Source organism: Phocoena phocoena, chromosome 11 (genome assembly GCF_963924675.1).
Source record: "Phocoena phocoena chromosome 11, mPhoPho1.1, whole genome shotgun sequence".
Classification (NCBI taxonomy): Eukaryota; Metazoa; Chordata; class Mammalia; order Artiodactyla; family Phocoenidae; genus Phocoena; species Phocoena phocoena.
Window position 1 is genome coordinate 75,951,003 of NC_089229.1, and position 25,425 is coordinate 75,976,427.

Sequence of the window (25,425 nt, forward strand, 5' to 3'; positions counted from 1 at the left end):
AGAATGCAGAAACATTGCCTGTTATCAGGCAAGAGAAGTAACAATAGCAAACATAATATTTCAGTTGTAAAAGCTCCCAGTTTTGCTTCAATGGTGAAGACTGAAGCTTGGACTCAACCAAGCCCCTTCATGAATATGCTTGTTGTTAAAACTTCCCCAATTTTGCTGTTTCGGGAGACACTGCTCTGGGAAAGATCCCCGGTGTTTTCCTTACTTGTGGCAAGTAATAAATCCTTCCTTCTCCCATTCTTTGGCTTGATTGTGTCTTTTGGCTGGACACCCACCAAGAGGTGAACCCAATTTTTTGGGTAACATTACCTACATCTAATCCATTCTCCACCTCGCTGTCAGGGTGATCTTATATACTAAAAATCTGCTCCTCTTCTTAAAACTGTTACCTGTGCCCTTGGAATAAAGTCTGCTCTCACTAACCTGGCCCTCTGTTTTCAAGTCCCTGCCTGCCTTTCCAGTGTCATTTTCCATCACTCCCAAGTCCTGCTGCAGTTTCTAGCACCAAGCTCATGGCCTTTGTGCAAGCTGACTTCCTTTCCTATAAGGCTTTTCTCATTACCCACACCTGCACCCCCACCTGTAACAGGGAAGAGCTATATCGGACTCCATGTTGGATCTGTTTCTTTGACTTTAACCTTTGCTTTTCATTGCTTTTGTAATTATAATCATACATAACGGTCTGCCTCAGGGAACCCTGCGCCTCTGCCCGAATGTTAAATTAGAGTGCCTTAGTTCAGCTCACAGGGAGACAATCTGACCCTGCCCACTTGTGAATGGCTACAGAAAAGAAATTTTGCAAGATAAATGGCCTTTTTACTTTACTTCCTCACCTCCTCCCCCTCTCTGTTCTATAAAAGAAACTGGCATCCAGTCCCCAGTAAGACGGTCTTTTGGAGACCCTAGTCTGCCATCTTCTTGGTCTGCCAGCTTTCCGAATAAGGTCGTTATTCCTTGCCTCAACACCTCGTCTCCCAATTTATTGGCCTGTTGTGTAGTGAGCAGAGCAAGCAGAGCGAGCTTGGACTCAGTAACAAATTTGGCTTAGCCAGCCAGGAGCCTTGCTGCTCGTGGCTAGCCGGCCCTGGTCAGAGAATATTGGGGCAAGGTCCTAGCAGCTGCCGGGACCATTTGTCCTGAGGATCTTTCCTTCAAAACTCCCTGAAACAGCACTGGTTACCCCAGCGTTTGGCAGATGAAGCAAGGAACCGACAAACTTCTATGAGTTGACAGGCTCGATTTTGGAGGGTAAGTCGCTCTGGCGTGCACACCGGGTATATATTACACCCCTCAATTTGGGCTTTTCCTTTATGGGACGATCTGTTTGGTTGGGGTACCCTGTTGGAGAGAGGAATTGTCATTGGATGATTTTGGGAACCAGTTTGTTGGGTTTGGTTTTGGTTTTGTGTGCATCAGTGTTGGAATTTGTGCCTTTTGTGTTGCAATTTGCGTCTTTTGTGTTTTGGTGTAATCAAACATATAAAAATGGGAAATACTCCATCTATCCCAAAGGAGAGCCCTTTGGGGCATATATTAGATAACTGGGTAAAACACAGCCATGAGCCTATGACTAAGAAAGACATATATACTATTGTAATAGGGTGTGGACCCAATATATGTTAGGATCAGAAGAGCTATGGCCCCTGAATGGCTCACTCAATTATTATACGATCTCGCAGTAGAAGTGTTTTGCAAAAGAACAGGGAAAAGAAATGAGATTCTATATGTAGAAGCATTTATGCTATTGCATCAGGAGGAAAAGGAGTCAGAGGACTGCCACCTTATGGTGCAGCGATCTAAAAGGAAACCCAAAGGGGAACCTGTTCTACAAGGGGAAGAGGGAGAAAATGAGAGTGGGGACATGGTACTCCAAAACCTAAACTCTCCTCTGGCTCATACAACTTCCCCACTGGCCAAGCAGGCTGCACCAGCAGTTGTTCCAACTGCCCCCATGCCACCAACATATTAACTCCTTTCACTGCCTCCTGTTTCCCCTACCCTTAGGGATCGCATAAAATTTTCTGTGTTAACACCTGAGGCACAAGGACCTGGTTCAGTATCACAATCTAAGACCCAACAGGGCACCCAATTTGGACTGGTAGCCGTTTCCACAGAAGGGCAATTTCCCTTGTGCTGACATCCTATAAGTGGCCAGGGTACTCCCTTAGACTTGAGGCGTCTGATTCTAATTTCCCCTCAGGAGCCCCGGATAATTTTGACAGTGGCGAGCAAGTTCGCTGACTTTCTAATAGATACGGGTGCCACATATTCTGTGGTAAACACGAAGGTGGCACAGAAAACATCTCAGTCTATCTGGGTCACGGAAGTTTCTGGAGAAGTACAAAACCATTCGTTCTTAAACGTCTAGAATGGCCAACTAGGGGACCTCACCCTGAAACATAGCTTCTTATATATGCCAGAGTGTCCAATACCCGTTTTGGGACGAGGTCGCCTTTGTAAATTAAATGCTCAAGTAACTTTTTCGCCAGAACAGCCTGACATCAGGGTCTCACTGGAGCAAGCTTTAAGCCTACAGATGGTGCCCGTGGAAACCCCAGAGAAGGAAACAAAGTCATCCTAGGAGAAACTTGCCTGTATCTTTGAGATGCAAATGTCCTATTTGGTCTTCTCAGGAACCCTCATCTCTGACATCTTTTTAAAATGCAAATTTTGAAAAGAGGGTAAAGTAATTTAGAAATTGACTTGCCAAGGATAAATAGAAATCCTAAGTGTCTTTTAAGATTTAGCCATCTAGGCAAGGGAGCTTGAATGGTTTCCATCTGCCAGAAACCCAACTTTGATCCAAACTCGCTTGTAAACTGATGGGTTTTACACGGCTGTACCTGAATCAGGGCTGAAATTTTGAAATGAGAACCATGAGGTCTCTGTTTGTGTGTTTGTGTGTGTCTTTGTCTTTGGATAACATTGCTGAGGTTAGCTTGTAAATGAGCTCTATTTAATTGGCTTAAAGAAAAGTAAGCGCTTACAAATCAAACAATTCTAAATACAAGAGAAATTAAGCGAAGTGAATTTCAGGTTCATGTGACTGAGAAATATTCAGTATTAAATTAATACCTGATATTATTGTTTAAGTTTATTGATCTAATTAATGTAGACATGTCTTTAGAGTCATCAACATTAAGTATAATACTTTCACTGCACCTAGGTTTAATAGAAGTCAAATGAAATCTTACATCTGTTGCAAGTTTGTCAGCAAGAAAAATAACTTGATATGATGAAACTTTAAAGTAAATAACGAGATAAGAGTTTTTAGGTAAATTCTATAAGAATAATTATGTTCTAAAAATAATCTAAGATAGTCTCTCCAGGTTTTGGTAACTATTACTTGCCTCTTGGTTTTCACTAGAAATTAAGGTTTTTAAAAGTCAGGGATTCTAATTTATATTTAAAGCTACTGAAAATAATAAAACATTTCAGTATGGTAGAATGTGTGTTTTCAGTTAAGGTATGAGGAATGGAATTACATTTTAGTGAGAAAGTTTTATATATGGTCAGGATTAACTAAATTAATTAATTAATTAATTTATTTTTGGCTCTGTTGGGTTTTCATTGCTGTGCATGGGCTTTCTCTAGTTGCGGTGAGCAGGGGCTACTCTTCGTTGCGGTGTGCGGGCTTCTCATTGCGGTGGCTTCTCTTGTTGCGGAGCACGGGCTCTAGGCGTGTTTAACTTCAGTAGTTGTGGCATGCGGGCTCAGTAGTTGTGGCGCATGGGCTTAGTTGCTCCGCAGCATGTGGGATCTTCCTGGACCAGGGCTCAAACCCATGTCCCCTGCATTGGCGGGCGGATTCCTAACCACTGTGCCACCAGTCAAGCCCAGGATTAACTAAATTTAAATTGAAGTTAACTAAGTAAATGGATTTTGTTAAGTAGGCTAATACAAGACCGGAATTTGATCTCTTTCTCTCTGTTATAAGTGCTCCCTTTTGATAACAGATTGTATGAGTTTCAGTCCCCTTAGGTGACTTGTATTTGTTTTCTTTTAATCATTTTGTGACTTTGGTTAAATGAGTAAGTATTGTTTCACAGTGACCTATGATCCTGTTGTGTTTTGAAAGCTTTTTGATATTTTTAACAAGCTTCCCAAATATCAAAATCTGAGTAAGCTTTTTAGCCTCCAGCTGACTCTGGGATACTTCAAAAGAACATCTCTGAGACATCTCGGAGAGGAATGTCAAACGAAGTTTATTTGGTATGTTAAATTACTTAAAAAATATTGTCAAGTGACTGGAGATGAACTTTAGGTTATAGTGCATGGATAGATGTCATTAATATAGATATTCCAAAATGTATATGGAATCCCTAACATCCGATATATCCTGATATGTTATCAATCATAATTCTAGTTATTCTAAAATGTTATATGTCACAGAAATATCCAAGTTTTCTGCTAATTGCATTCATTGTATTCCAATCTTTTTTAAAAAATTAGTTTATTTTATATGTTTACTTTTGGCTGTGTTGGGTCTTCGTTGCGACTAGCGCACTTTCTCTAGTTGGGGTGAGCAGGGCCTGCTCTTCATTGCGGTGCGCGGGCTTCTGCTTCTCATTGCGGTGGCTTCTCTTGTTGTGGAGCCACAGGCTCTAGGTGCACGGGCTTCAGTAGTTGTGGCATGTGGGCTTAGTAGTTGTGGCACGTGGGCTCTACAGCAGTCTCAGTAGTTGTGGCGTACGAGCTTCGGTGCTCCACAGCATGTGGGATCTTCCCAGACCAGAGCTCGAACCCGTGTCCCCTGCCTTGGCAGGCGGATTCTTAACCACTGCGCCACCAAGGAAGTCCGTATTCCAATCTTTAACCAGGCTACTTTAAGTTTTGTCCTAATGTTTTTACAAAATGAAGATTTTCAAGAAGACTCATAAAAAGGAACTTTTTAACAATTAGTTTCTGATAGCCTTTAGATAATATCACTGGACTGGGTAACAAATGACAAACCTAATGGAAAACCTGATGACTTCATCCAGATCAACAGGAATTAATTACATGTGACTGAATGAACTGGTAAATATGATTTATAACTTTATGACTTTGGAAAATATACTGGCTTTATTCTTTGTTTTTCAGAAAAAAACCTTTTCTCTTATGCTATGACCTACAACAAGTTGATAAAGTATGCCTTTGTAAACAAAGATGAAACATTTATCTTTTTGTCTTTACTTGGTTGATCCTGCCAGTAGCATATGCTTGTCTCAAAGATTAAGCTGTACATACATGGCCAGTACAGTGAAACGGCAAATGGCTCATTAAATGAGTTATGGTTCCTTTGTTCGCTAAGGCTTGCAACTGGATTACAACTAGCTATACTAATCATTGTTTTATTGTGTTTCCAAATTGTTTGTGCCTCCCTGCTGCACTATGTCTTCATCAGTGTTACCAGCTGCATTTACTTATATCCTACTTTATAAGATTGCTGTCTCTTACAGTACCCAGTGTGTAACCAGGCCTCCAACAAAACCTCTATGCCTAAACATCTTGAGGAAATAGATCACACTTATAACAAAATAATTATAATAGTGTGATTCTAGGTATGGGTAGAAGCAACAAGGGAAAATGTCTCCTGGATCATAATTAGACAGAGGATCTGGAGAATCTTTAATATCAATAGGGCCTAATCCAAAAATTAGCACCTGGAGTGGCATATCAAGAATTTTCACCCGATCTGGGATGAACCTCCCAGCGCTGTGGGACAAAATTTGATCATGAAATGTCTCCCAAATATTGCTCAAATTTCTGACCAAGAGGGGAGGATCTGAGAAATGGCATCAGTGATTGCAGCCCTCCAACGTGAGCAGGTGAGCCCTGAGGAAACTCGGGAAGGAGAAGAATACCTGCCATCTAGCAGCCATCAGACTACAGCCACTCCCCACAGTGAGCCCTGAGGAAACTCAGAATGTGAAAATACAGGATACAGGCCCCAGATAGCTGAGGCACATATCAAAGGAATGATTTCAGTGAGCCCAGCCTCTTGCATCTTCCCATACATAGAAAAGCCCTAAATTCCTTAAAGACAAAATCTCAACATTCGAAACAACTGGCACCTATGGTGGACATTCCCAGAAAGATCCATGTGACGAGACGCAGCAAGAAACAGAATGGTCATCGCCCCTTTTCCAGAAGATTATGGAATGGACATTGACAGTGGGGAACTGTAACAGGGAAGAGCTAAATCAGACTCCATGTTAGATCTGTTTCTTTGACTTTAAACTTTGCTTTTCATTGCTTTTGTTATTATAATCATGCATAATGGTCTGCCTCAGGGAACCCTGCCCCTCTCCCTGAACATCAAGTAAAGTGCCTTTGTTCAGCTCACAGGAAGACAATCTGACCCTGCCCACCTGTGAATGGCTGCTGGAAAGAAGAAATTAACACATCCCCTCCTGTTTTGCAAGATATATGGTCTTTTTACTTTACTTCCTCACCTCCTCCCCCTCTCTGTTCCATAAAAGAAACTGGCATCCAGACCCCGATAAGATTGTTTTTTGGGGATCCTAGTCTGCCATCTTCTCAGTCTGTCGGCTTTTCGAATAAAGTCATTATTCCTTGCCTTAACACCTCGTCTCTTGATTTACTGGTCTGTCGTGTGGCAAGCAGAGCGAACTTGGACTCGGTAACATACCTTCTGCCTATTAAGGTCTATAGTTACCTTTCATGACCAGTGCTTGCATTTCTTCTGCGAGGATTTCCTCACCACTCCAACTCTTCTATTTACCAGGAACATTTATTAATATCATTACTTATTTGCCTATCTACTTCCCCTTAAAGGTGAAAACAGAGGTGACGTTTTACTTGAATATCATTACATTATACCAAAAGCCAAAAAAAGTACCTGACACATAGTAGATGCACAATATATTTTGTTAAATTTTGACGAATGAGTAAATGAGTTAATGAAAGAAATGTGGTTTTGGTACATATTTAAGAACATAGGCTTTGCAATATAACAAACACATGTTTACTGTTTGAATATACGGAAATGTAAAGACAATTTTCACTAATGAACGTATTTGTATCTATTACTAAAGGGGTGACTACATACTAAGGTTAATACATTTATGAGCTGCTTTAAAAATCGTTAAGATCTAAACTATAGAAAATTTTCAGATTTCAAAACAATACCATTCTTTCACATTAGTTCAGTAATGGTTTCAGAGAAAGGGAAGGAGCGAGGAAAAGAGAGAGCTAGGGAGGGACAGGAAGCAGAACATTCAAGAGAAAAAGCTCCTACAAGGAAAGCACAGGTTCACGAGGAGCAAACTGCTTAGGCTATTACTTCAAGAAGGGAGTTCAAACTTGTTTTTTCAAGTTTCAGATTTCTTGTGTATCCTGCTGCGATATTGTGATTTATAAGAAATGTACATTTGGTCTTCGTCCAGGATTCCTGACCCTTAGCTCCCCAAACCCTTGGAATTTCTTAAGTGCTGAGAATGACAAAAGTGTCTCTTGTTGTGTTAATGAAATGACTTTAGGACCCCACCTAAGGGCGGAGGCTGATTGCCAGGAGAACCAACCACAGAATTAAGAGTTGGAACTTGCAGTTGCAACCCCTGACCTTCCGGGGAGAGGCTGAAGGTTGAATCAATCACCCAGCGGCCAACAATTTAATCAAATTCATGCTTCTTTAATGAAGCCTCCATAAAAATCCGAAAGGACAGGGTTCACAGAGCTTCTGGGTTGGTGAACACGCGGAGACTGGGGTAAGAGTGTCGCTCTAGGAGAGCAGGCAAAAAAAGCTGTGCGCCTATCCCCATTCCTTGCCCTCCACATCTCTTCTGTCTGGCTCTTCCTATACTAAACTGGTGATCAAGGAAGTAGGAAATTAATTGAATCTGAAGAGCGGGTCATGGGAACCTCTGATTTATAGCCAGTAGTTCAGAAGTAAGGTAACAACCTGGACTTTGGACTGGCGCCTGGAGTCCAAGGAGGGGTCGTGGGAAGCCCAATCTATTGCAGTGGGTCAGAAACACAGGTAATGACCCGGGCTTGCAACTGGTGTATGAAGTGGGGGGTGGGGCAGTCTTGTAGGACTCAGTCCTCAACCCGTGGAATCTGATGCCACCTCCGGGTAGATAGTGTCAGAATTGAGTCGAATCATAGGGCACCCAGCTGGTGTCAAAGAATTGCTCAGTGTGGGGAAGCACTCCCCCGCCCCCCATGTTGCAATTGGGTCCCTAATTCACTTGTACAAATGATGCATTTAGGTCTTTACTACAGACATAACATCTCTGGCCTATGAACTGCATGGATTCCTTTCACATATTCTGGTAGACTGATTTAAATTGTTGATTAAATTGTAAGTTTTTATTAATTATATAGGCCTAGGTAGTGAAGGCATTGAGATACAATGTTGGCTACAAAATAACCACTGATATTATGAAGATATACTATCTGCTGCCTGATTGCAAACTTGCTGATATCAGAAGGGCCCCTTTTGATTCAAGTTCATCAAAGCTCTAGTAGGCACATGGGGGAGGACGCTGGAGTTTGTATGCTAGATAAGGATAAAGTCAAGAACAAGAAAGTCAACAAGCCATGGCTGGAAACTCTGGGATTTCAGGGGCTGAGGTAGCAGAGAGAGCCATAGCCAGAATTTTCCTCCACAAGGTTTTAGTAATATTGGAAATCAATCAGTACAATGTACTAAAAAATTAGCACAAAACATTCTACTAATTTTGAAAATCAATGCCCTATCCTAGAACTGATTTCCCAGAAATTGAGAAATTCTGCCTTGAAGAAGATGTGGTTTCTGCTTACCATCTCATAGAAGTGAAATCTATTTGAAAATATTCCTTATATATGGTAAATATTTTATGTTCTGTTTATGTAACTGTTTTAAGTGTTAAATGAGATTTATACCTCTTCCAATTCCTCAACCAAAGGATCCGAAACAAACTAATATCATTTTATTGATTTAATTACTTCAATGATCCACAATAGAAAACAACCTATATATCTGCTTGTAAGGCCAGCAGGTCCGGGGAAGGGCCCAGGGAGTCAGACAGAACCCCCGCCAGGGTGGCTGATGCAGCCGAACCCACGAGTGGCATCAGCCCGGGACTTTCCACCTGCTCAGGAAACAGACCCGGAACTTTCCACTCGGCCCCGGGCTTCCCGCTCCCCGAGGGGCAGAACCAACGGCTCTGAGGCTGATGCAACCGACACCTGACATTGCCACAACACCCGAAAGATTACCAAAAAAGGGGGCTGCTTCACACAGCAAGCGCCTCCCCTGCGTCCACCCCTATAAATTTTGTTCGCGCCCGCACCCGGGTGCAACTTCTCTGGCCCCTTTCTCTGGGACCAGTGAACCTCGCTTGGGAGCGTTCCCAAATAAAGCTTGTTTAAGCTCTCCTCCGTTTTTGGTGCCGTTCCTTACATTTGGTGCCGAAACCCGGGAGGGGTACCCAGCCCCACAAATTACCGCGGGGCCACCCCCCCACCCCAGGGAACGACCGGGGACCTCTGCTCACCCACCTGATCTGGCAGAAGCGGGGTAAGTTCCTCCTTCGTTCCCCTCGACCCCCAGGGTCCCTACCCACCGGACTCCCTGTCCTTAACCGCGGCCGCGTCAGGGATTCCTCCATCCTCCCTCCGAGCCTCGGGCGATTGTGGAGACGTCCCAACCGCCTGACTGCTCTCCGATCAGCCGTGACATCTCTCTCTTTCTCTGTTCACCCGGGGACAAACCGGAGGTCATGGGGACTTCAGAATCCAAACCAGATCCTAAGGCACCCCTGGGGTGTCTCCTGGCCAACTTTACAAAACTCGGCTTTTCTCAAGATCTCCGCCGCAGGCGGCTCATAGTTTATTCCACCGAGGCCTGGCCACAGTACCCTCTAGACAATCAATCTAAATGGCCTCTTGAAGGGACTTTCGATTTCAACATCCTCCGCGATTTAGATAACTACTGCCGCAGGACGGGTAAATGGGCCAAGGTCCCCTACGTCCAGGCCTTCTGCTATTTACGCTCCTGCCCTTCCCTCTGCGCCGATTGTTCCACTTCCCAGATTCTTCTTGCCAAACAGACATCTACTACATCCAAGCCCCTAATTTCCTTTGACGATGACCCCTCTCCACTAGCTGACCCAGCCGAATCTCTTGCCCCTCCCCGCTCCAGAGCTCCTCTCCAACCCCCACCCTACCCTGGACCGGCCCCTCTCCCTCTTGAGCCCACCCCAGCGCCCCCCACCGCTCCCCCGCTTCCCCCGGCAACCTCCCCCTTGGCTTCCCCTTCCCTCACCTGTCTCTCCTCGCCCCTCTCCTCGCCAATCAGCTCACACACCCGCTCTCACCACCACAACTCCCAAGACCCAAACCTTCTCTGTCCCTTAAGAGAGGTGGCCGGAGCGGAAGCATTAGTTAGGGTTCATGTTCCCTTTTCCCTCCAAGATCTCTCTCAAATAGAAATGCGATTAGGCTCCTTTTCTGCCGACTCTCCTCCCGCTACATCAAAGAATTTCGCTACCTCTCTCAAGCTTACGATCTAACCTGGCACGACATCTTTGTGATCCTATCTTCCACTCTGACCCCCGACGAGAGGGAACGAATTCAAACTGCTGCCCGAAACCACGCAGATCAGGTCCACCTCACTGATAACTCTATGCCCGTCGGAGCCACTGCCGTTCCTGGCATCGATCCGGGCTAGAGTTATCAGGACGGCCAAGACGGTCGCCGCAAACGCTATCTAATGATCCAATGCCTCCTGGCTGGTATGCAGGCTGCCTCCCACAAGATTGTCAACTTCGAAAAGCTAAAAGAGATAACCCAAGAGCCCAATGAAAATCCAGCCGTTTTTCTCAACCGCCTTACAGAGGCCCTAACTCTCTACACCCGCTTGGACCCTGACACCCCTGCAGGCGCAACGGTCTTGGCCACCCACTTTATCACCCAATCAGCCCCTGATATCAGAAAAAAACTTAAATGGGCAGAGGAAGGCCCCCAAACTCCCATCCGAGACCTGGTAAAAATGGCCTTTAAAGTCTACAATGCTCGTGAAGATTTGGCAGAGTCCAGCCGACAGGCTCGGATGCACCAAAAGGTGGCCCTCCAAACCCAAGCCCTCGTAGCCACCCTGCGGCCAGCCATCTCCCATGGACAACATCCACGGGACCTGCCAAAGGCAACCCCACCAGAGGCCTGCTTCAAGTGCGGAAAAGAGGGGCACTGGGCTCGCCAATGTCCCAATCCCCGGCCTCCTTCCAAGCCCTGCCCTGGCTGTGGGCTAACAGGCCATTGGAAAAGTGACTGCCCTACGGCCGGCCCTCCCTCAGCGCCTCCACGTGGAGGGCGGACCGACCCGACGGCTCCACCACTCAAACTCCTGGGATTGGCTGACGACTGACAACACCTGGACTCGAAGACCCCCATCACCCTCGCTGAGCCCAGGGTAACGCTACAGGTAGCGGGTAAGTCCATCTCATTCCTGTTGGACCGGGGGCTACCTATTCGGTCTTGCCTACATATTCCGGGCCAGTTTTTCCTTCCCAGATCTCGGTTATGGGCATCGACAGTAAGCCGTCCTTCCTGCTCCAGACCGGCCCCCTCTCATGTTACATCGAGAAGCTCCCTTTCACTCATTCTTTCTTAGTCATACGGTCCTGCCCGGTTCCTCTGCTAGGTCGTGATGTTCTCTTCCAATTAGGGGCCTCTCTCCAACTTGCCAGACTTGATCCTAAGGCCTCCTCCTCTCAACTCCTGCTCCCCCTCCTCGGTCTGGCAGCAGAGCCCTCTCCCTCCTCTCTTCCTCCTCCCATCTCCCCCAACAGGATAGACCCCCAGGTCTGGGATACATCAAAACCCATAATAGCGACACACCACCCCCCTGTCCTAATCCGTCTTAAAGACCCTTCCAAGTTTCCATCCAGGCCCCAATTCCCCATTTCTGAAACTCATCTAAGGGGCTTATGACCTATTATCACCAGACTCTTAGACCAGGGGCTCCTCATCCCCACAGACTCTCCCTGCAACACCCCCATCCTGCCTGTCCCGCAAGGCCTCAGGAGATTACCACCTGGTCCAGGACCTCCGACTGATCAATGAGGCGATAATTCCCCTCCACCCAGTTGTGCCAAACCCATACACTTTGCCCTCCCATATTCCCCCATCCACCACCCATTTTACGGTCCTCGATCTCAAAGACGCCTTCTTTTCTATCCCCCTACACCCTGATTCCTACTTCCTTTTTGCTTTCACCTGGACAGATCCGGATACCCAGGCTTCCCACCAGCTTACCTAGACGGTTCTTCCCCAGGGCTTCCGCGACAGCCCCTACCTCTTTGGCCAGGCTCTGGCGTGGGACCTCGCTTCCTGCCCTCTCACCCCCAGTATAGTCCTCCAATACCAATACGTGGATGACCTCCTCCTCTGTAGCCCATCTCTCAGCCTCTCAAAACAACACACTGCTGACCTCCTCGGCTCTCGCGGCTATTGGGTCTCTCCAACCAAGGCCCAACTGTCTACACCCTCAGTAACCTACCTGGGGATTCACCTTACCCCCACAACAAAGAGCCTGACAGCCGACCGCACCCAGGCCATCTGCGACCTCCAACCTCCAGAGACAGCTGACCAGATTCTCTCCTTTCTGGGCCTAACAGGATTTTTCTGACACTGGATCCCTAACTTTGCTCTTCTTGCTAAGCCCCTATATTTAGCTGCTAAAGAAACCCCCCAAGGACCCCTTACCTCTCTCTCCACTGTTCGACAGGCCTTTCTCACCCTCAGAGACACCCTGATATCCTCCCCTCCCCTTTCTCTGCTTAACCGAGACCGTCCTTTCCACCTCTTTGTAGATGAATGGATCGGAATAGCTACTGGACTCCTTGCCCAACCCGTAGGGCCTTCCTATCACCCTGTGGCCTACCTCTCTAAACAACTTGACCCAACCATTCAGGGATGGCAACCATGCCTCCGAGCTTCGGCAGCAGCAGCTGAGCTGACCAAACACTCAAACTGACCCTGGCCCGCCCGCTGACTGTATTTTCCTCCCACCGACTGGCCGACCTCTTTGGCCGTAAGTCTCTCTCTCTCTCTCTCTCTCTCTCTCTCTCTCTCTCTCTCTCTCTCTCTCTCGCCCCTCCCGCATCCAGGAATTCCACCTGCTGTTCATTGAAAACTCTGCTATCTCCCTCAACCTCTCCTCCCCCAACCCCACCCCACCCCCACCCCACCTAAACCTGGCCTCCCTCTTGCCTATCTCTGATACCGGGACCTCCCCTTCCCACTCCTGCCCCCAAGTTGTAGAGGCCCTCAGCCCGCCGAGGGAGGGACTATTTGATACTCCACTGTTAAACCCGGACCACACCCTCTTCGTAGATGGCAGCTCAATACTCGGCCCCGACGGACACCACCAGGCGGTCTACGCGGTAGTAACCATCTCAACCATTATCGAGGCCAACCGCCTCCTAGAAGGGACAACCTCTCAAAGGGCTGAACTGATAGCACTCATGCGGGCCCTCGACCTCTCTAAGGGCCAAAGGGTCAATATCTATACAGATTCTAAATATGCCTTCCTGATTGCACACAGCCATTCAGCTCTTTGGAGGGAACGCGGATTTTTGACCACTAAGGGTTCCCCGGTGGTCAACGCCTCCCTCATCGCAAAACTTCTGGAGGCCCTCCAACTGCCTGAGGAGGTGGTAATCATCCACTGCAGGGGCCACCAGTCTCCCTCTAACCCAATAGCACAAAGTAACTCAAAGGCCGACTCCGTGGTCTGCAAGCTCACCAAAGAGGCCCCTCCAGCTCCGATCTTGTTCCTCACCACCTCAATCCGACCCGCATACGACCCCCACGAAGAGACAGCCCTACTATCCAAAGGGGGCCACAAGGCCGAAAAAGGATGGATTTTTATGGACAACAAAGTTGCCCTCCCTTCAGCCCAAGCGGCCAGCCTCCTATCAGACATCCACAAGTCCCTACACATTGGCCCGAAGGCGATGTTCCGTTTCCTAGATCCCCTCTTTTACATGCCTGGACTCAGAGATGCCATCTCACAAACTCACGCGGCTTGCCAGACTTGCGCGTCCGTCTCTCCACAAGGAGGCCTACGACCCCAAATCCCTACTCACCAGATGCGCGGACACCAACCTGGCGAGGACTGGCAGATTGACTTCACCCACATGCCCCGCTGTAAACGCTTCCGATATTTGCTCACTCTCGACACCTTTTCAGGTTGGATCGAGGCCTTCCCAACGGCCCGAAAAACAGCGGATACGGTCGCCACCATCCTTCTCCAACATATCATCCCCCGATTTGGCCTGCCGATCTCCATCCAGTCGGACAACAGACCCGTCTTCTTCTCTCAGGTGTTTCGACAGGTATCCGAGGCTCTTCAGACTCCACATCCCCTACCACCCCCAGTCATCCGGTAAGATTGAGCGTGCCAACGGAATCTTGAAAGACCACCTCACCAAGCTGTCCCTTGAGGTCCGTATCTCGTGGCCCGACCTGCTCCCCCTTGCCCTCACCCGAATCCGAGCCTCACCTCGGACCCCTACTGGTCTCAGTCCATTTGAACTGCTCTACAGCCGCCCTTTTCTCCTCCATAACTTACCAACCCAAAACCCACCCCTAGCTTCCTACCTCCCCTACCTGTCTCTGCTTCGCCACCTTCTCCGTGAGCACACTGACCGCAACCTGCCGACGGTCACGGTCTCTGAAACTTCCTCTCTCCCTCTACAACCCGGCGATAGCGTCCTCCTCAAAGAATTACACCCCCAATCTCTCAAGCCACGGTGGACAGGCCCCCATACGGTGATTCTCACCACTCCCACGGCAGCTAAACTCTTGGGACACCCCTCCTGGTACCATGTCTCCCGCCTTAAAATGGCCCCAACTCCAGAGACTTGGACGGCCCTGCCGCTGGGTCCCACGAGACTACGGCTTGTCCGTCACCCTGTCTCTCCTCCTGCTGCTCCTCCTTGCCACCCAGGACTCACCAGATGTCCCTATGGCGCTTCCATGTCCACGGGACATGGAAAGCTAAAGGTCGGACCCACGCGCGAGTCCTGGGCACGGGAAACTGCCAACCAGATGGGTGCCAGGCCCTGGTAACAGTCCAGATCCCCATCTCTAACATAGAAGGTGTTCCCCTGGGATGGTCCACCCCCGCTGTCTGCTTCACTTATGATCAGACCCGAGACTACTGTCAATGGTGGGATGAGACCTATGGGGGGTGCCCCTATCACTCATGTAACATCCATGTGGCAAAACTGATACCAGGAGCTCACTCCAACAATCCCACCTGCTCACCACAAATGGCAAGGGTCAATTATTCATCAACATCAAAGGTCCCTGGGACACAAGATGGGTAAAAGGGGTACAACGAAAAATCTACCGGTGGGCAACTGATGCCTACCCCATGGGCTCTATCAAGGTCTTCCGCTCATTCGTCAGAGTGATCCCTGAAATTATCCAGCACTTGAGCGAGCAGGCCACCATGGTCCAGGAGACGGAACAGGCCCTAGAACGCCAACTACCCCACCCTGACCACAAGATGGACCCTTTTTCTTGGTTGGTCCTCATCCGCCAGGGGGTGCAAATGCTTAATCACACTGGGATAGGCAACATCTCTGACTGCTTTCTATGTGTCTCACTTGGCCGACCACCATTGACTGCTGTCCCACTCGACCAGCCCTTCACCTCTACCCTCCTCAATTCCTCCCAGAACTTACCTTTTCCCCCTTTAAGAGTCCCCATATTTCTTGATTGAGAAAAAAAGAACCTCACAATTTGCTATGGCAGCCGCCCAAACTTAACTAATGATGCACTCCCTTGCAATTCATCCCTCCCTGTAACTATGCCAATGGGGGCCCCACCAGGCTTGTTCTTTTGGTGTAATGGCTCCGTTACAAAAGAGGTCAACGCTTCCTCCCCCTTCCCATGTATCCCTGTCACCCTTGTTCCACAACTCACATTATATGGCCAAGCCGAGTTTCTCTCACTTACCACACAACTTTTTGGCCGACAAAAAAGGGCCATCTTTCTCCCTATGGTTGCAGACTTTTCCCTCGCCTCGTTGCTGCGGGCATCGGGGGAGGAGCCCTAACACACAGTGTCTCAACATCCCGTGACCTAGAACAGAAACTCCAGCTAGCCATCGAGGCTTCTGCCGCCTCCATCACCTCCCTCCAGCACCAGATCACCTCAGTATCTCGAGTTGCCCTCCAAAATCGACACGCCCTGGACCTTCTGACAGCCGACAAAGGAGGTACCTGCCTCTTCCTACAGGAAGAGTGCTGCTACTACATCAACGAGACAGGGGTCGTTGAAGACAATGTAGATGCTCTCCGACGCTTAAAAGAAGAACTCCAACGCAGGCAGCGACAATCCACCTCCCCCATCCCCGATTGGTGGTGGTCCACCCTCTATACCTGGCTAACACCAATCCTAGGCCCCTTAATCCTTATCTGCATCCTATTCACGCTTGCCCCGTTTCCTCAGGTTTCTCCACAGCCGTATACAAGAAGTCTCTCGGGTGGCGGTGAATCAGATGCTCCTCCACCCATATGCCTTACTACCCACAGAACCCCCCACTGCCGCCCTCCCCTAACCTCCGGACCGCTGGCCCGCCCGACTCCCTTCCGGTGCCCCCATACAGCAGGAAGTAGCCAGAGACCAAACGTCGCCCCATTACACCAAAGAAGTCGGGATGTAAGGCCAGCAGGTCCGGGGAAGGGCCCAGGGAGTCAGACAGAACCCCCGCCAGGGTGGCTCATGCAGCCGAACCCACGAGTGGCATCAGCCCGGGACTTTCCACCTGCTCAGGAAACAGACCCGGGACTTTCCACTCGGCCCCAGTCTTCCCGCTCCCCGAGGGGCGGAACCAACAGCTCTGAGGCTGATGCAACCGACACCTGACATTGCCACAACACCCGAAAGATTACCAAAAAAGGGGGCTGCTTCACACAGCAAGCACCTCCCCTGCGTCCACCTCTATAAATTTTGTTCGCGCCCGCACCCGGGCGCAACTTCTCTGGCCCCTTTCTCTCGGACCAGTGAACCTCGCCCGGGAGCGTTCCCAAATAAAGCTTGTTTAAGCTCTCCTCCGTTTTTGGTGCCATTCCTTACACTGCTGATTAGAATAATTAAAATCACCTAAAAAGATATATTAAAATACTTTGGGGGCTTCCCTGGTGGCGCAGTGGTTGAGAGTCCGCCTGCCGATGCAGGGGACACGGGTTCATGCCCCAGTCCGGGAAGATCCCACATGTCGCTGAGCAGCTGGGCCTGTGAGCCATGGCCGCTGAGCCTGCGCGTCCGCAACGGGAGAGGCCACAACAGTGAGAGGCCCGCGTATGGAAAAAAAAAAATTGATGAATATATATTGTTACCAGCAAGTAAACTTATAATAATAACATATTAAACTCATAAAACCTATTATTTCCCATGGGTTTAAGATATTTCTTGCATAGGACATAGGACTGAATATATATGGCATATTTTCCCTTCCTCAGCTTAATGAAAACATTTTATATAGTAAAAGCATCAAATAATGTTTAATATGTTTTATACAATATAGTTCAGCCTAGGAAAAATAATATATATTGTCAATAGTGCAAATATTTTTAGAAGCTACAATTTGGTGTAGCTGGCTAGTCAGTTTCTATAGTAATTCATTTAACCAGAACCTTTTAGAAAATGTTGCTGGGTTGATTTAAGAATTTATTAACGATTAATCTGATTGGTTCCATGATATCCAGTTAAAAATTCTTCAGGCTATAATAACAGCTTTACTTCCTTCCTGCTTTTATTATTTTAACTTCAAATAAATGGTTAAAAATATAAGGTTTATTAATATGCTAAGTTGTCATTAAAATGATTTTCTGGCCTAATGACGATTCTGAATTCCACATTATTTCTCTCTCTAATCTTGTATATAGCAATCATTCCTAAGGCCTATGGCATTTTCTCATTATTCAACACTAAAGAATTTAAGACCACATAATAGTATTCTCATTCATGTATGCTGACTAGCCTTAGAGTTGCAAGATGTGTACAGTGTCTATAAAGTTGTAGAAAGAGTCAATGTGTGAAAATGTTGGACTTTTAGTACATGATATGCCCTTTTTGACAGCACATCAAAATGGAGCAAAAAACATAAAGATGTTCATACTTTTAACTCAGTGATCTCACTCTTGAGAAGAAAATGAAGTAGATGAGAAGTTGAATGCATGCTATTCCTAATAGAATCTTATAACAAATAATGGAAAACCATCTCAGAGGCTAACAAGAGAGGAAGTAGTGATTAATGCAATAACAATATCTGAAATAGAATCTACGCTACAACCTTTAAAAATAAAAATAAGACTAGGCAGTAACATAGAAAAGTTTATGATATCTGTTAGTGGTTTCCACAATGTAATGACAATGATGTAAAATAGATATTAATGTAAACAAGCATCAAATAGTCATACATAAAATGAAGATAGTTAATAATATTTATTATTAATTTTAATCTTATTGATATATCACTTTTAAAATTAAAATACAATAGGGTTACTTATTAATCACAGAATTTATTTTCTAAGTTCTAGAAGATAGTGCTACTAAGTCCAGTTGGAACACAAAAAGACCTGTGGGTTTTATTTAAGTTAGGTGTCCTGATGAATCAGGACCACTTTGGTGACTCACAGATACTTCCAAAGGGGTCTAAAAGAAGAGGATAAGAGTTATGAAAGGAGGAACATCCAGGAGAGTTGTTGCCTTTTGTTTTAGGTGTACACTTTGGCTGTTAAGGCTCTTCTAACTCCTTATCACTACCTATGTCCTCAAACATTCTTAGAATGTTTAACTTCTGCTATAAATTTCCACACCATATCTTTTAATCCCAATCAGTAGGCTGACTTATGAATCAGATAAGGAAAGTACAGTATTAGAGATCCAAAGGCTGAGGTTTCCAAAAAGGAATTAAGGTAAAATTGAAGTAAATTTTTTAAAAAAAGAAAAATTCTGTGGCAAACTCAAAGGTTACAGTAGGGGCCGGAAGATAACAGAAACGAGTGCATAAGTAATTGGGAGCGAGAGGCCCTGTGGTAAACTGCAGTTTGCCCTGTTTAAAAGCAGCAGGCACTACGTAGATCCAACAGGTTGCTGACATGCATGAATGCAGACTTAGGGCTGCCAGATACTCAGAATCCTTCAAGAGAGCCCAGAAATACAGCTGTTCAGGTGAAATCTCCTGAGTTTCTAACTGTTGACAACTAACTAGAATTAGTTTTAATTTGTCATTCCCTGCAGTAGCCTAATAACAGCTGCCTTTGGGCTTATTTTGTTTCACAGAATTCCTGTGTACCACCTCTGACCTATAGTTAGCATGCAGGCAGGGATTTCCCAAAAGGATGATCTTTATCTGCCAGAAGTCACATTTTCAATTGAGGCCTTTCGTAGAAAAAATTAAAAATATTATAAAAAGAAAAATGCTCAACAGTGAAGCTAAAGTAAGTTGTGAGCATGCTGGTAAGCACAAATCAATAAGGGCTTACAAACTATAAGAACATTATGCTAAGACCTTAAATGTTCCTGAGGAGCAAAACCTTAGAGGATTTTACTTTTACATTCTCTATAACTGAGGAGACATTCTGAGTCACTACAAAAGGAGATCAGCCCAAAAGGCTTTATATAAAGATGGCTCCCTTTACTGAAATTACATTAAAAATGATCAGAAGAAAAGGACAAAATTTGACCAAGACGGAATTGCTATGAGCTACCAAACTGCAAATAGGACCTGACTGTGTGTGTCCTGTGCTGTGCCTGTTGCTAGTTTCCCTTCAGCTATCCCGTTCCTTCCAACTCTCATTTTCCATCCTTGACTGTTAAAAGGAGGTCGCTGGAGACTCCTAAGAAATGATTGTCTGGCTGAGTAAAGAAGGAAACCGAAAGAGGTATAAAGGCATTTTTACTTTAACCGTAGGAATTTACCGTCATTAAAGTTAGACTCTGCGGATGGGTGGGAGTGAGCGGTTGGAAGGAAGGGGAGAGTTGTCTATTCAACTCATTTGCATCACATGCACCCAAGGAAAAAATGTTTACCTGGTGGAGCCACGGTTAACCTTTTTTCCTTGCTGAGCCGGTGCCCTTGGATGAATTCACTCATGGAAGGGGGGCCCTTCAGAAGAAATGATTCTGTGGAGGTGGGATCAGGGGGAACTCTTAATAAATTCTGTAGGTAGGAAGCCCCTGAAGTCCTGGGACGGCTCTGATCACAAAGGGAAGGTGAAAATTGTCTTGCAGGAGATCCAAGAAAATACATATAGGAAACAAAAAAGTTTTACTTTAATTACCTTTCAAAGCCTCACCAGTGACAACATTATTTATATTGGCATTTAAATTTTTTTAACAAGTAAATCAAGATTTTCACTAAATGTTTAGTTTCCATACCAGGATACAACCCTATTTGGAAACTGTACTGGATACTGGAAAAAAGATTTATTATAGTTAGTCAGTTTGAACCACAAATAGAAAATATTTATATTGTTTGTTTCTTAACTGAAAACTCCTAAAATAAAAACTTTACTATTAACTGAATATACAGGGTAAGTAATTCAACATCCAGGATTCTGGAAAAAGGTCATAAAATCAAGCCATTAAAAACCATACAAGTGACTTTTGAACAATATTCACATAACAAATGAAAAAGCACAAAAACCTGCTTTTAAGAAAAAGACTATACATATTCCATTCTATTTGACCTAAATAGAGACATCTCTTTTCAGTCAGTCACCAGTTTTCGGAATATGGACAAAAGTTCCCCTAAGAGAACACATTCATATCCTTGCCTCCTTAGAGAGAAGCTGGTAAATAGCACCATTGCCATTAAAACTATCACCCATGTAAAACATAGCTTCATTCTTAATATTGACCTTTTTGTCTACCAATTTTTAGGTTGGAGGTAAGGGAGAGGCATATTTATGCATACAAGGAACAGCAAAAATGTTAACAGACACTTGAAAAGTATATTATGGTTAACCAAGAGATGGGGTGTGGGGGACAGAAAGGAATAAATAAACACAGTATCCAAAGGTTTTAATTTGGAAAAACCAACATTGGCAAGGCCCATTTATACACCCACTCCCAGTTTTTCCCTTCCTTTCCTTCCTTCATCCTCCACAATAAGAGCACATTAACTTCTGCAGTTAACTAAAATCTGGCCACTGCACCATACTATGAAGATCGCTGCATGCATACCTTTTCCTCTGAGTGCCACTGCTGACCCGAATGTTGGGTGTCTGTGGGCCCTGACTATGCAGGAGGTAAGTGTCTATGGTGGGCACGGTGACTGATGCCTCCCCACTTACTTTAGGGCTGCCGATCTTGCTCTTTCCAAGTTTGCCTTTGCTGCGACGGGACTGCTCATGGTCAAACTCTAAGTCCTCCAGCCGCTGGGTCAGGGCGAGTTTTTGCTGGATAGCCATTCGTAACAAAGTGTTTAGAGTCTTCTTCTCATCCTCTGCAGCTGCTAACTGTCTCTGCATCTCATCCAACTGTGTGACATATTCATCACATCTGGAACCACAACAGAAAAGTGGTCAGGAGAAAATCTTGGTGAAATTAAGTTTGGAACTTAAGTTGAAAGTAATGAATTTTACTGGAATTTAGATATTTGGAACACTGGTCTTCCTAGATCACAATGAAAGTAATCTATTATAGCAGAAAACTGGAAACAGAGCAGGTTCAATAACTGATAGTTAATCCATACAATGAAGTATATATGGGGACATTGTTAATAGGTAGCATCTTAAACCCCAGAGACAGAGTTATTGTGGTTGCAGAAGAACCAACAGTAAAGTCTCAGGTAATGTTCACAGCATTGTAGATGTGTTACAATGGCTTTATAGTCTCTGCCTGTAGCATGCAAAAGAATAATATTTGTAAAGAAAATATGTACTTCTTTATCTATATTTATAGGTTTTATTTTAATTGAGTACAGATTGTAGTTGCTATTGCTTTCAATATGGCAGATTTGCCTGAATTAGAAACCTGAGTATCTTCAATGATTTCCCAAACAGATGATAAAGCAATAGGTGCAAACCAAGATTTGCATAGGGTTCAAAACAGATATAGCCAGCTGTCAGGAACATCTTTATTCAGGTTTGATACTTGTGCTGCAGCAGGAGGATAAGCTCGGTGGTCTTTTTTCTACCAAAAGTAACACCTAAGCATATGTACATTTGGAAGGAAGAATTATTCACAAAATTATTCAGAGTTTTTCCTGCATTTATTTACCTACTAAGATAGTAAGAGCTCTCCATGAATCAGAAGATAGTTAATGACTTTCTGGAGTTACCCAAAATGTATTGTACAAACTTTGAAATTAACACAAGACTTTTGGTATTTTAAAGAAAGAACAGACTTTGTAGTGAAAGAACTTGAGATCCAGGTGGGTCCCATTTTCTTTTTTTTTTAAATATAATTTAATTTAATGTTTTATACAGCGGGTTCTTATTAGTTATCTATTTTATACATATTAGTGTATATATGTCAATCCCAATCTCCTGGGTTCCATTTTCTTTAACACTGAATGTCAAGAAGCATAGTAGGAATACCATAAGAAAAATCATGGCTTAGTAAAATAAAATGTGGATTTCAGGACCCTGGATTTATTTTAATTGGTTAGATAAAAATATTTTTAAGAATACTATGGAGTAAGGCAGTTAATATACCTGAAAAAACAAATTTCTGTGAAAATGCATTATTTGAGGATAATAATTCTTATATAAAGCAGATCGAGACTTTAAATGTCCCTTTAAAAAGGGGGCATTGTGCACCAAACCCATGCTCCATCCTGCCACCCTCCACCGCCATAGTGGCCAGAGGTGTGGACATTCTACTCTCCAAACTCTACTGTGCTCAGACCCAGAAGTCAGTTCCCTTCAGTTCTCCTGTAACCTTGTGGTCTCTTAGGCACTCGGCCACCTCACTGCTATTTCCAAGAGTCAATAACAAAGTTTGAGTTTGAGCCTTTTCTCTTCTGACACTAAAAGTAAGCTGGACAGATTCCAGGGCCCAGGATTTTTTTTTTTTACATTATATCAGCTACATGTAAGTAATTTACTGAATCTGTAAATAAAGCATAAGCATAGGTATGCTTTGTGAATTTTGTACCAAGTTTGCATCATATAAAATATAGAACTATGTTTGTTTTGGCACTGAATTGTGACAGCAAAAAGGAAACTGCAACACTATATTGAACACCTCAAGATTTTGAAAACGTTGAATCCATAATTCTTAACAGTCATTTCAGGTCTAAAAAATAAAATATAGTGGTGCTTCATAACAAAACTGGTGGGGGGAGGTAGTAAGTAATATTTGTCTAAATAATTAGTTGGGCAGTGTGAAAAATTTGGTGATATATATAATTACATTTTAGAAATTATAATTTAATTCACACTATATTAAAGTAATTAGCTGATATGATGAATATTAATCTTCATTACAAAGTATCTTTTTCACACAAATACTTGCTAATGATAAACACTTTTATGTATACAGAAATAAATGTCAGTGATGATAATGTAATATTTAGCTATTTTAGGAAGTGAGTTTTTTCCCCCTTATTGGAAGTGTTTTTTTTTCTTTTTTTTTTTTTGGTCTAATTCTTTTGGGCACATAAGGCTCTAGAAAAAATATCTATTATATTAATTTAAAAACGTATGGGGAATTTCCTGGGAACCCAGTGGTTAGGACTCTGCTTCCACTGCTGGGGGCCCGGGTTCTATCCCTGGTTGGGGAACTAAGATCTGCAAGCCATGTGGCACGGCCAAAAATAAAAAATGAAAAATAAATTTAAAAAATTAATAAATAAAAACACTTGTATGTAGAAGAATTGCTTGATCCAGTGTGTCCAGTAGAGGGCTCTGGAAAACAGCACAAAAGATTTTATCTTAGATTTGTCAGAGTGGAATCTCATGTATTTTCTTTACACCTTGCCCTCTTAGATGGCAGACTAAGTAACACTCACGATGCACGAAGATGAACATGTGCATTTTGAAGTCTTTTCCCCATGTACCACACCTAATCTTGCAAGGAAAACTATTACCTTGTTGCAAACATTGCTCTCAGGGATGAGAAAGTTGCTGCATCTTCTTTCAAAGCCTTCAGTTCATTTCTAAGTTTCGTCATAGTTTCAGTCACCATTGCTTTTTCGTTTTCATATTTGTTCTTGAGATTAGCTAATGCCACCTCAGCTGTCTAAAGCAGAAAAATCACAATGCTTACAATTTTCATATCAGGAAAATCTATCATACACATTCTTCATGCTGGGTCTATTTCTTTCATAAATAAAAAGTGAAACTGTCTAGGTTGAATTTTATATAAATATATATATGTACTTCGGACATAGGGCAATTTTTTTTATGTCAAAACATAAATGTGAATCTATAATGTGGATAAATTGCCCTAGAAGCCAGCTGTGAACCAGAGTCACTATCAAGAGCTAAGGGAATGATAGTAGTTCAGTAAATATTTAATGCAGATTGTTGAGAGTGTGGGATTTTCAGATATGAAGGGAGCCAAAATGAAACTTTATACAAGAAGGGTTTTATCAAGGAGAAGTTAGTGAAGAAGCACAGCTTCCAGTCGAAATACAATAGAACTCAAATATTCTTTTGTCACCTGTGCTTGGTGGGTTTGAAACATATAGAATAAAAGACACAGGTCATTGCAATTTATAACATGAGTATAACAAACTATAAATCCATATTATATATTTAAGGAAAAAAATTAACAAAGAATCAATTATTTCCTAAGTCTTTGTATACAACTTCTTCAAAACAATAAATTATAGTCAAATTCTTCTTCACAATCTCCGTAAAATCAGATTCCAAAAAATACATATACATATATTTTAAATATAGAATGTTTCACAAATTTGCGTGTCATCCTTGTGCAGGGGCCGTGCTAATCTTCTCTGTATCGTTCCAATTTTAGTGTATATGCTGCCAAAGCAGGCGCCAAAATATTGAATGAATTAAAGTATTCGTTTGAATTTGGGATTTGGGCATGTTTAAGTTCTTGGAATTAAGAGTGTTTCAAATTGAGAACTAGCCCGACACACAGTAGGAAATAGAAACAAATAAACAAAAAATGTTGGCTAAATCAATGCATGAAATCAATGTATATTTAGGGACGCCTAGTTGATGCATAACCCCCATGGTATTCATATTGAAGCCAAACTGGAAACACACCATTTTTACAAACTGTTAACTACAGTTTTCAGAGTGTGTAAAAATATTCAATACTAATGAAAAAAGCCCATTACTAATGAAAAAAATCCATTAGCAATGGGATTTCCCAGGAAGACTACTGTGGTTTTTTAACATTTCTTTTTGTGCTTCAAGTGGACAGCTTCAACTTTCTTCTACAAAGTGCCAATCCATTATAGAGATAAATGGATTCTTTTTTAAT

General features: G+C 44.1%; 1 protein-coding gene and 1 non-coding gene across 15 annotated transcripts in view; both read right to left on the bottom strand.

Annotated features, from left to right (window-relative positions):
- Positions 1-25,425, bottom strand: part of BICD1 (BICD cargo adaptor 1) — a 203,825-nt gene that overhangs the window by 20,040 nt on the left and 158,360 nt on the right. For 4 of the 14 annotated variants that reach the window (XM_065886686.1, XM_065886685.1, XM_065886687.1 and 1 more), the window contains exons 6-8: positions 24,059-24,210; positions 21,208-21,525; positions 20,053-20,246 (exon numbers count right to left, since the gene is read on the bottom strand). In XM_065886686.1, coding sequence (XP_065742758.1) covers positions 20,053-20,246; positions 21,208-21,525; positions 24,059-24,210 — 664 coding nt within the window. Of the gene's footprint in view, positions 1-20,052; positions 20,247-21,155; positions 21,526-24,058; positions 24,211-25,425 lie in introns of those variants that run through there. The other 10 variants (XM_065886698.1, XM_065886701.1, XM_065886696.1 and 7 more) reach the window with 5 other exon arrangements.
- LOC136131685 (U6 spliceosomal RNA) lies at positions 24,866-24,968 on the bottom strand. Its single transcript, XR_010656414.1, has one exon. It is a non-coding gene; the product is annotated as a U6 spliceosomal RNA (small nuclear RNA).